General features: G+C 40.9%; 1 protein-coding gene across 1 annotated transcript in view; it reads left to right on the forward strand.

Moving 5' to 3' along the window:
- The window catches only part of T265_03559 (hypothetical protein), a gene marked incomplete at both ends in the record, with an annotated part of 61686 nt that overhangs the window by 31719 nt on the left and 17919 nt on the right, over positions 1 to 12048 (forward strand). Inside the window, 5 exons of the mRNA XM_009168078.1 lie at positions 1737 to 1968; positions 3782 to 4160; positions 5112 to 5244; positions 8574 to 8939; positions 11419 to 11893. Of these exons, the coding sequence (XP_009166342.1) occupies positions 1737 to 1968; positions 3782 to 4160; positions 5112 to 5244; positions 8574 to 8939; positions 11419 to 11893 (1585 nt within the window). The remainder of the gene's footprint in view (positions 1 to 1736; positions 1969 to 3781; positions 4161 to 5111; positions 5245 to 8573; positions 8940 to 11418; positions 11894 to 12048) is intronic.

The following is a 12048-nucleotide window of genomic DNA, read 5'->3' on the forward strand; positions in this document are numbered from 1 at the left end:
GAGTTTCGCTCTTATTAGAACTCATCAGCAGTGCGAATTCAATGGCTATGCCAGGGTTTGACATCCGAAGCAAGCGCGTTACCAATACTCCACTGGCGCAAGCTCGACTCATGCGAATTTTTACGCCTGAACAGGCGAATATTTTTGCGCTTCAATGATGTGAGCGGAAAGCCTAACGACTCGAACGACGCCCTAGTAACATGTCTTGGCTGTGGCGATCGACTGGCCCGCCAGTCAAGATTTCGGATGGGTCAAGTGTGCGCTGCTGAAGTAGTGGTAATACGCTCGCCTCGCATATCAGATGTGTGGAGCTCGAACCCTGGCACGGCCATGGTTTATGATCCCTCCGTAGTTAAAAGTTCTTGTAGTGAACGTCACACATTTACAGGACTAAATCTTGCATTTTCAGGTCTAATCAAACAAGGGGAACCCTTTTTAGGAAAGGCGATTCATTTCCCTTAAATATGGAGAGTTTTCAGGGTTCCCTGGCGACAAGTTTCCAACGCTAAATCGGTGGGCCTTGTGACCAGCTTTGAGTCACAATTTTTGCAAGATTTTGCCTGCTAACAAGCTCTGGCTAAACTACATTGATGGTTGTTTTTATTTTTACTTTTCGAGGAAGAGCTTTAGATAGGTCCCGAGATTTTCATTTATTAGACATACCCAATCAACCTGTCAGTTGAGAGTGTCAAAAATTGCCCAATGACCGTTCCATTCCTCGTTGGCCTCTAATTCAACTGGTGACGCATCCTTGAGGGTTAGTCTGCAGAACTTGAGATCACCGTTTTAAAAAGTACCCTGAATCCACGGCATTCATGTATCCGATGAGATACATAGGAGCGGAAATAGTTTGGCTCCGTACATCTCGTTCTTTCGAGATTAAATCCTGATTAAAAACTGGGATTACCAAATTTTTGTCAAAACAATGGATCATCTCTAGAACTTAGACCTTTTCACCGTAAACCGATCATCCTTTCTACTTCAGTTCAATAAGATCAGGCAACAATTAGCAGGTGCGAGCGACAGAACAACCCGTTTGATTTCAGATGTGCCAGCGTGAAGGCAGTTTGTTTGTGTCGTGGCAGGATCATCAGTAGCAACTATGTCCTGAAAATATAAATAAGGTTCCTTGAACTCGAAATGTCTTGACTGAAAACGTTCAGCCGCATGGAATGGTCTGCCAATCAACAGCGTGAAAATGTTAAATGACGAGAGAGAAACGAAAAAGTACTTCAGTAAGCTGAGGGACAATTCGGACTGGTTTGTTCAGGAATTGCATAGTTACATAGAATTCATATGCTAGTTAGATTTCATTCAAAAAATTTGGCCTTTCGTAGGTCGTTTTCTTGCGTCGAGACACTGAAATGACGCCAAAATTTATTTTAACTAATTTAAATGCTGCACTCAACAAAACTACTGTTCTGACCTCCGAAAAGTTAAGGGTTGGACCAAAATTTTCCTATACGGCCAATGCAAATGCGATTTCAGGAATGAGCCATGAAATCTGATACCACTGCTTCCAGAGGCGATAAACACATTACACTGTAGAGCAAGTCATTCAACCGTGTATACTGAGCGCAAAAAACGTGCACTTCTTATGTTTCGCGATATAATAAAACACTTGCACGACGACTTACTGATTTTCACCGCTCGTTTAACTCGTATTGCACCGTAGCGTTTATCAAACTCTAAAACACAGGACCATGTTTCAACTCCAACTAATGCTCTCTTCTTAGCCTCGCACACTAGAACCAGACTCACGCTTGGTTCAGTGGGAAAATTCCGTTTATTCGTCGCTTGATCTTAGCAAATCTGGTGTGCATCTGATGGCCAGTGACGGGTTCCTCTACACTGCTGGTTGGTTCCACGGAGCCCTCCATATTCACCGGGTGTTGTTGCCTAATTTCAACGGCCTTCCTAATTGGGATCATTTCCTTGTGACTCCAGTTCGCGAAGATTATATACGAGGTGAGTTCACTGTATATTTTCACTACTATCCTGGTGTGTAAACGCGGTTTTCTAAACTGACTATCATTTTTGGTGATCTGGCAGAGACATCTTTGTACTGTTGGGGTGGATATCGGAAACATCCCTGGTCTTGCACTTTGGATAGATAGTGACGTTCCCGCGGCAATTCTTAAACCAATCCTAAGTTCCATCTCGTTCAAATGGGGACCTATATAAGTTACACGCCATAGGTCTATTGTTTTAGAGTAACCGTATGACAGTTCCTGTGTGCATAAAAGTTCCATGCATGTGCAGAGAATGAAACGCATATGGATGTTTTTTTCCCGTGAATACCAATCCAAGGAATTGTCAAATGTGTTCTCTGTTGAGAGCTGGTAGAAGAACTCGATAGGAAACCAATGAAACTCTAATGCAACAAAAAACAGGAAAAAAAACTTACAGGAAACTACTCACAAGGTCGCTGAAAATTCCTCGACAGCTCACGACCGGTTTCACCCTTCTTAGGTAGGCGCAGTCCTCGAGTTTTAGTCAACCTTATGTTCTACTTGAGACTGAATTGTGCAAACATCATAAACAAGAAATCCAGCATAGTTCCAAGTGAGTCCCTCGTGAAACCAGAGAAGAAAACATAATTGTGTAATTAAAATTAAGGATACCTGTGCATGATACCCCCCACTAAAGGCACCTTACAATAGTAAAGTAGTTTAGGCACAAGGTGTAAAATACTATAGCACAGTTGCCCTCAGACGCTCGTTGAATACGATCAGAGAAACGCAATAACTTTCATACTACTCTAATTAGCAACTACCGGAACTAGTTTTTCCCGCTAATATTAGACACATTCACTGTCCTGTTGGAAGCGTGTCTATCTCTCTAACCTTTGCCTATATCCCACACTAAGTAGTTGCAATGAATTGAGTTTGATCGGTGTGTTGTCACATACGGTCCACGACATCCACTGAGTATTACTGTTCCATCGAAAATGGCAGAGCTGAGTTCACCTAAGCTGTTCTGCCATTAGGCCAAAACAAAACAATCAGGATACATAGCTACGGGATTTTTGTCCTCTTGGAAATTATAAAAAGAGCAGTGAAGTTACGAAACAAAACAACTTCTAATGTAGGTTTTGGTTTCTCGTCATACCTATTGACCACACATGTTATCTTAATATGTCCAGTGAAATGATTCCCCTAAAGTTGGATGGGTCTGTTGACAAAACTGGTACAACCAATCTCACTCGCTTACATGCCCAAATCATTAGCGACATAGTGTTTGATCGCGAAGCAGAACACCGTTTACTTCCAATCATTTTTTTCCGGCAAATCAGATGATCCGAAGAACCCGAAATTTCGTTGGATAAGGTGTGCAATTTAATGCTATCCGGATAAATTTCGGAGTATGACGTCGTAATCTTCAGGGTTTTTTTGTATAGTTTATACTAAATGATTGAAAAATTTGGAAGTAGGCCTAAATATTTGGCTGGATTTTTGGGTTACAATGTGGAGAATAATATCAGTACTAGTTCTCATCTCACTTTAGGTTAAGCAATAGTTGAACGGTTGGTTGATGCTTTACAAAGACGGGTCACCATTTATGGTACACTTCTCATTGATCATCTAATTATTCGCTTAGCACTCACCTATTTGCCCACATATTTACCTAATTAATTAAGTGCTTATATACTTAACTGCCTAGTTACCTAATTACTCAAGCATGCTCAATTGGTTACTCAACAATTTCCAGTAGTCTATGTCGTCCGTTTGTGCAGCCATTGCGCCTGCACTCTGATGCTCCCAAAAATTTTCTCCCACAGAACCGGCAAGCTTTATTGCAGCCTTTGAAACCAAAGAAGAGGTTTATTTCGTCATTCGAGAGATGGATTCGTTGACATGCGTTTCTCGTGTGCTAGGTCGGCAGTCACCAAGTCTGTCAGAAAAGCCAGAATCAAAAGTTGAGAGTAATCTGAGTATCGTCACTCGGCTGATAAGGATATGTAAGGGTGACCGCGGAGGATACCCGTATGTGAATGAGGGAGAATTCGCCACATTTGCCAAAGCCACCCTACAATGCACTTATTACGGGGACGAGAACAGTAACTCACGGACAGGAGCAGAACTTTTATTCACCCACGGGCTTGCTGCTAACTGGGATTCGATCGGTGAACACCTTTATGTTAGTTTCTCAACACCCAGGTAAGAATATCACCGTTTTTCTGATATATGTTTTAATCGAGGGAGTGTTATGACAGTAGCAGGACATTGTCGTCTCCTAGTTTGGCGGAGGTCTTACACGAATCAGTGTTAGCTAAATAAGAACCACTTTGGGCAGACGGATAAGACTGTTGTTTAACCGTCGTCCTTAGTGGATCAGATTTTCGGTTTATTGTAGTTTGGGATGAAGACAAAGCTGAAGATGAGACATCGACTTGTAAGAGCAGCTCAAGTGTTGCCTAGGGAAGACTGCTTCCTTACAGAGGATACTTCGATCTTTTTCGCCGACTAAGCTTCACTAAGAAACGCATCTACCTACATGAGAGCTGTCTGTTACCGGTAATCATAATGATAACATGAGACTCCTCCTTACAGACTCAATTGCGTGAAAGTACATCTGCTGAAACCTGTTTTTCTGTGTCTGGCATGCGTATGGGTCATTCTTCATAGAAGCAGTAAAATCAACGTATGTGAATGTTCATGAAAGTCTAGATAAAACACTCGAATTTAGTCAGGCCTTAGAGGACATATCTTAATGTAATACCATGCCGATACAGGGTAAGTATTAGTTAATAGCCTTTTTTCTCTAGCCTACTTTAGGTATGCTTTCTTCATTTGTAGATAGTTCATTGTAGACCGTATTTTCTTCCATTCGGTAGCTAGAATTAAGCAACAAATACCAAAAGTGACCCACCAAAACATTCAAAGATCTCAGTTCTTCTATAAAACGGAAAATTCAAAAACTCGTTGTTAACGTAACCTAATCCCTATTTTAGATGACAAAATTGCATGTCGTATTTGGAACTAAGTACCTTTTTCCGCGAGCAATTTGTTACCGTTAAACTAAATATTGTTAAATAACCGGTTGGATTATTTCCTGAATATGTTGTATCCTACTGTAAAACTATCCTAATTAAGCTATTTTTCTTTCAGCGGATATCCAAAATCTGCCGCGATATGTATCTACTCTAAAGAAGCGATCGAGAAAGCATTTCGGAGTGAACTGTATTCATTGCATTCTGAGACTGGAAAACCAGAAGCAATTGCCAATACCTTTCCAAATATTGTGAGTTACTCCGTGCGTGTGCACACCGAAAACGCAGACGTTTTTGGTGCTGTAAACAAATAGCACACCATCATCACACCTATATAAAGTAGAGTTGAGTGTTGTTACTTTTTTCGAGTTGAATTTGAATGACTGAGTTCAATTTCTCTGCTCGTTTTATTGTTGTTACAAGGAAGATTACCATTTTGTTCAGGTTTTTGGGATGACGGAAATTCAAACGATTCTTTTGCTAGAACAGAATACGTTGAAAAACAATACTTCAAAATTGGGCACACAAACATTTTTTACAAACTGGATACACTACTCAGGAGAGCCAGAATATACTCCCATGCGTTTTGTTCATAAGTAGATAATAAATGATACGTTTTTTGTCCATTCGAGAACCCAGGCTTTTTCGGCTAGTACTTTATCCAGGACATTCTACAACGGAATTGGGATAAGCCGACTGATACCTAAGCAGCAGATTCCTAATAAGTTGGCCCAAATTGGTCCAGGTAAACCATCCCACATCAACACACCGTGATTGGCCCTCCTATATTAAAGCTGAGTGACCTCGACGTTTGGACAAAACATTCACACCTATGCGACTTCAGACACTACGTGGTTTAACTAGCTGTTCAAAGACAAAATACAACCGCCAAAGCTATGAGATTGAGTGGTGATGGCCTATTAAGGTAGTATCTTATAAAGTCTGCTTGGAGGGACCTTTGGTTTTCTCTGTCCAGATTAAACTTTGAAGAAGAAGAATATTTTTTGAACTTACTAATGAACCTTAGTGCTTGTCTGAAAGAGTTCAGAGGCTGTCTGTAATTTGGGTGTGATGTGCACAATAAACTTACAAGAAAGCCCAAATTACAATGGTTCGTCAACATGGAATCAAGTAAGAAGTATCTTGATTTAGAAAGCTATCGGTTACGGATTTTTAACCTGGATGAAAATTATAATGATATTCATTTCTTTAAAACATTCAGATGAAGAAGTAACCATTGCTCAAGCAGACCTATATCGAGGAGTTGTATACCGCTAGTTGCAGGTGGACGTGGAATTCATAGAATTCACATTCATAACTCTGGTTGTAACAGTTCTCCTCCCATCGCAGTACTATGTTCCTGATGAGTCCCTACGGGTGGGAATCAACGTACACGAATTACGCTCTTATTCGAGCTCAGCAGTAGTGCATATATTTGGCCGCACCGGAGTCTGAACTCTAGACATACGCCATGGAAGAAGGGTGTGAGGGAAAGATAGAATAATGTTAGCTGTAGGAACTATCTGTGACAGAATGGTGAGCTAGTAAAAATACAATTATCACCAGTTTCACGATGGTGCAGAAAGTTAACATAGATATCCATCTAGCTGCTACTTTCATAAAATTCCAGAAAAGGTTATGCAAATCCAGGAACCAAGGAAGGACGAACAAATAATTCTGGATCTTCTTTTGCTGCTGGTACGATCCAAGTGAACAGGTTGCCATAAATATGGTACACTAGATTCCATTCCCTCGAAAACAAGGGGAAATTGGTAGGCAGATAAAAGTTTTGGCTATGAAAGATAAACTTCACTTTGAGAAGTTCGTTTGCTTGTGATGAAAATCTGGTCGAATTTGCGATCAGTTTACGACATCGGAACTGACGTCTGCCGAGTGTGGAGTTCCTTGGTTATCGATCGAACAAAATGTACACTACCATATTCTCGGGGAATATAAAAGTTTTTCGCTCAGCTTCAAGTATCTCTGTTGAGAAAGAACACGAATTATTCGGGAAAACTAGGATGAATTATAGAGATTTTGAGGACAAAAGCTAACCGCAGTGTAAACGGTTAGACATGGACAAAATTCCATCGTTCATACTATGTTTCTTATCATTAGCCGGGGAGCATCGTGCTTCTCCAATCGATTAGCAAATCAACATATAGTCTTAAGAAATTCAGAGAATACCCGTGTCCTAGAGTAATATTACTGGAATGAGGAACGACCATTCCAAGTGGACAGAGGATTTCCTAAGATTTCCGTGGCCACTTCACGTTCATGAGCTCTAGGTACATGTTCTAGTCGTTGTTCCCTAGAACGTTAAGTTTGGACCAAACTAGCACCTGTTCTCTTAGAATTGTGTAAGATAAATAAGTCATTCAAAAGACTGTTGCACATTCAGCTTATCATTTTACTCTTTCTGCAACATTTCGCAATACTGGTACCTTGGGTGCGTCAAATGTTTATGGATCAGGTGGTATGGATCGCCGAGCTGGAACCGTCGGCTTGGAAACAAGTCTGCAAGTCCTGTGAAAACAACCCACAGCCACATGATCTACAGCCTGCTTACTGTCACCTGGATAGGAGTGTGAGTTTCCAGCTTTGGAAATCCGCACGTCGAATAACTGGATACGTGAAGCATGCCACCTGATACAATCCAAACCAATTTAAAATTGTGACCGTTTCATGGTTGATGATGGGGCTCACACGGTGGAAACTAATGTAGCCAGACCAGAACAGCTACTACTGACTAACACCAGTCTACTTAGGCGCAAACCTTTAACCGCTATTCTTACGGCTCACGGTTTTTCTGTAGCCGCGCCCTAGTGGCCCATTTCGGCTACTAACATGATCTTGATAGGTCTATATTAGGAAGCAGCCTGGGAATGAATGGTCTCAAAGCCAAGGACCATGGTCACACAGTAGTTGAAGATGACATCTAAAATGACACCGAACTGTCAAACACCTTGCGGACTGCACAAAATGAGAATACTTTTTTGTGTGTATCTGAATCTTGATTATTGTGGGAAATATTTGACTAACTTCATGTCCTAGCAATTGATAATTTTTAGTCGGTTGCTCCTCGGAGCAATCTTACAGTGACAGTCAGGGACTAAACCATTTGAAAATAGAAATACTATTTAGCTGAACGTCCGGTACTCTAACCTTCGGGAAGGCAACGTAAGGATAGTTTGACTAAAAGGTATGGTCAGTTCATACATAGAATTATGACTGCCTCATGAATGACATAAGAATCTGCTATAACGGGAGGTACTTGCCGTAGCAGATGGACTGTTCAAAAGTTCGAGGTTCTTTATATGCAGTTCTTACGTTGGTTCACCTTTCGTCTTTTCATATTCTAAACACAGTTTAATTCTAGCGTAGTCTGATTAGCTAACCTGGACTATATACTTAAGTGCAGCAAACTGATTTGAACAGAACGTTTGGTTATGTGAATTATAGAAAAATGTTTTCAGCATTCGGTTGCTGAATAGCGCATGTTAAACCACACAATTCATAGCTTTCTGTTTTTTTCCAATTTGTAGCTGGTCTGTTAAGCAAAGCGTCTTATTTCTTTCAGTGTTCAAGATTCAGCTCCAAAAGTCTAACTGATCGCGAGTTAGAACAAAGCAGGAGCCTATCTCGTAATCACGTCCTACGCAAAGATCCTATTCGTCCGATTAACAACCGTCCTGTGCTGATGCACCCTAACCCGGGTGAACCAACTGACTCTGTGTATCCCACAGATGTCACCTGGAACCATATTGCTATCGACAGAGGTGGAACAATAGTCGTTTTGTATTTGGCCAAACTCCGATCTCTCGAACGTTATTTGCTCGTTGGTTTCAAAACAAAGCCTGTGCTAAGAGCGTGCTATGTTGACAAGTTTCTACTTGACGCTGATAAAACGGCTGAAGTGATAACTGCTGTGGGTCAGCAAATTACGGTGAGAATTTGGCTTCATAACTGTCAATGTATGAGGGTTTTTGCCAAGACAAAAAAGCTTTTATAAATCATCGGTTTGGTAGTCATGTTTTGATGCTTATCACAATATAAGTACACTAATGTGCACTTTCGAAGTGCACTTATGTTTATTATCTACGTGAATCAGACAGTAGACTTTATCATAAACGAAACTTTCAACAGCATAGTCAACCCCAAAAGTAGAAACTTCATTGTGATGGCTGGTAATTGCAGGGGGAAGAGAGACGTCTATGCGGAAACGAATAGATTTATTGGTTGGTTGTAAATACATCAACTATGACAAACTCACACAAAAGAGAGAATGACGTAAACAAATAGGATAGTTTACCCCTTGTATGGAAGTTAGCTCTCTTTCAAGGAGAGCACGCAGAGTTATGATGAACACACGGATTTTTTTAGCCCTCCAAGCGAGGAAACCTTCCTCTGTAGAAGTGCATCTCAGGAGTACTGGAGTACAATAGAGATGGAACAACCTAGAGTTGGAGAAGGTACTATTCCTCCGTGCTTAGCTGCTTGGACTAGATTGCTCCGTTTTGTAAAACCTACACAGACCCAAAAGGTATTGTGCAATTTAATATATTGTGCATAACTTATTAGAATAGTGACGCCTTTAGTCCTCCTTTAAACCATAGACCATCTGTCCAACCTCCTACATTTAACAGACACCCTGTATTTCACGAACCATCTCGTCAGAAGAGGAGGCCGTTTTCAGACGTTGAAACTACCTGGATGAGAGAAATCTTTGTCTTTCTGAGTATAAAGTTAATAAAACTACCGCCACGTTTTGATCCAGTAAATGTGGCGACTTGCGATATAAAAATTTCTTTGATGAACTGAGCCATTTGTTTGAAACTCCACCAAATCTCAAATGGATTACCACTTCTGATGAACTCAAATAATAGACACATACCGATATCTCAGTGGTGAAATCCTCCTCAAGTCTCGTGTTACGATTTCTAGGGTTCATTTTTGTTACCTTGGAAGGATTATAGAAACTCACCCTGGTGGTACCAAAGACAAAAGAAGGTCTGAATTTCGACTACCTAGGTGTGGTCTGGACGGAACAAAATCTGAAACCTAACTGGACTAATGATTTGCCCTTTTGTGTTCATTAAGCATTTTGCTGCTTCTATGGCTATACAGCATTTAGACTGTACTCCAAATGTCAGAGTAGCTTAACTTCTAAACGATTGCACAGTCAGCCTATCAAGGAGTAATTTATGCAACAAATATAAAATTGATGTTGTTAACAAATCAGTTCTCTAAAAACATGTTTTCATTAAAAAGTCACTTCAGAATTATCATAGGTTGGTTAGTTCCACGGAAATGGAAAATTCTGGTGTAATGTACCCAGGTTTGAATCCACTCCTCCAATCTAAACATCGTATTTTGTTCTTAGTAGTTTGGCGTGCCAAAGTAGAATTAGTCCCTTCAATAACAGTGGTTACAAGTGAGTAATGGTAACAAATCATGATAGGATTTGAAATAAAACTGGTTTTGGATATGACAGTTTCCCTCGCTCGAAAGATATGCGAAAAAGAGGACAATATTGCAATCTAAACTATGGAACACCAATCTACCCTGATTTGTAATTTCGCGTACATAATCTGTCACCAGTTACCTTCTAATATCCCTTCAGATAATCCGTCGAACCAGCGGTAGTTCAGTAATTTTGACGTTTGATCTGTGAACTCACTCGCCCGTTTTATTATCACCTGACAAATGTGAGCATCTTTACTTGAAAATTCTGGATTTCAAGTGTGATTGACTATCCCGAGTAACAGTCTCGCTCGAGAAATCTTGTCGTCAGAGCGTAGTCGGTGGACCTGATCACACAGTCCACGATCATTCGATGAGCTAGGCTCCAAAGCGTGCACGAAAAAGCCATATGCAACAACATTACTTACTTTAATAATGGACGTCTCCTCAAGTACAGTTCTTCCTCGGCTTGTGACCCTGGCATACGGATGGTCATATTTGGACACCCTCTGATTTGTCCATCAAGATTAGATGGCCGGGGTAACTTCCAAGCCGGAGATTATTTATCTGAGCAGTACAGCCAAGTATAATACATTGACCTTCATTGCTATTGGAAACATACTTAGTTTTTATCCTAACCGTTTGCCGACAGCGTCCATTACTCTCAGTGTTTGAGGACATTAGGTTTTTCCAAAACTCATTAGTTCAGTTTTGGTGTTTTTCCCTTCACACCACAGAAGGAAAACGTTTCTCAATGTATAATAAATTGTTCACACAACAAGGGCTGGTTGCTTTAAAGAGTATGGATCAAACATATTGCATGTTGGTTTTAAACTACACTTAGAACTGATCTCAATACCGCAAAATTCAAGCATCCTGGTTATGGGTTCTTTTGTGAAGTACGATGAAAGACTTTTTTAACTGTGTCCGCAACAGCTGATTCCAAGTATATTCTAATTTAGGATGGCCAACTCTACCTTCTAACGAACAAACACGTATTACGTGTGCCCGTGAACGCCTATGGATGTCACACTCAGCGGTCCCCAACAACATGTTCTCTCGCAAAGAATCCATACTGCAAATGGGAACAAACTACGGGAACCTGTGAGGCAATAAAACTTGTTCAACTCACCCCGACGTCTGGAACAGCTACTGAAGATCGGGAAATTGAGGAGCTTTATGAAAGTTGTGAGAAAAACCCGCCAGATGACTCCGGTTGGGCAACGTCTAGCTTTTGGTGGGATAGTGTTGCTCAACTTACGGATATCAAATGGAGTACAGCTGATTTAAGGTCCGAAAAATCAGCTCTATTGCCCTGCCCACATGTCCAATTAGTTGCTGGTAATGGAAATGAACAAAACTTGACCTGTTGGTGTAGACCCTGCACTGACTGTAAACAAGGTGGTGATTTCCGGGTGGAGCTCTCAAACTGCACAGGTAAGTCGGATTTTCTCCGGCCCAAGGTCCTTGGAACCCATTACCCATGACAGTGAGCTTAAGCTCTGCGGGCTCTGCTTTATTACCATATCTGAGCTTTTGAACCGAAATCCTGAATCTGTTCGGTGTGTACTCATCACGAGTTAGGCGTTGTT

This window comes from Opisthorchis viverrini (assembly GCF_000715545.1).
Source record: "Opisthorchis viverrini unplaced genomic scaffold opera_v5_52, whole genome shotgun sequence".
NCBI classification, from domain to species: Eukaryota; Metazoa; Platyhelminthes; class Trematoda; order Opisthorchiida; family Opisthorchiidae; genus Opisthorchis; species Opisthorchis viverrini.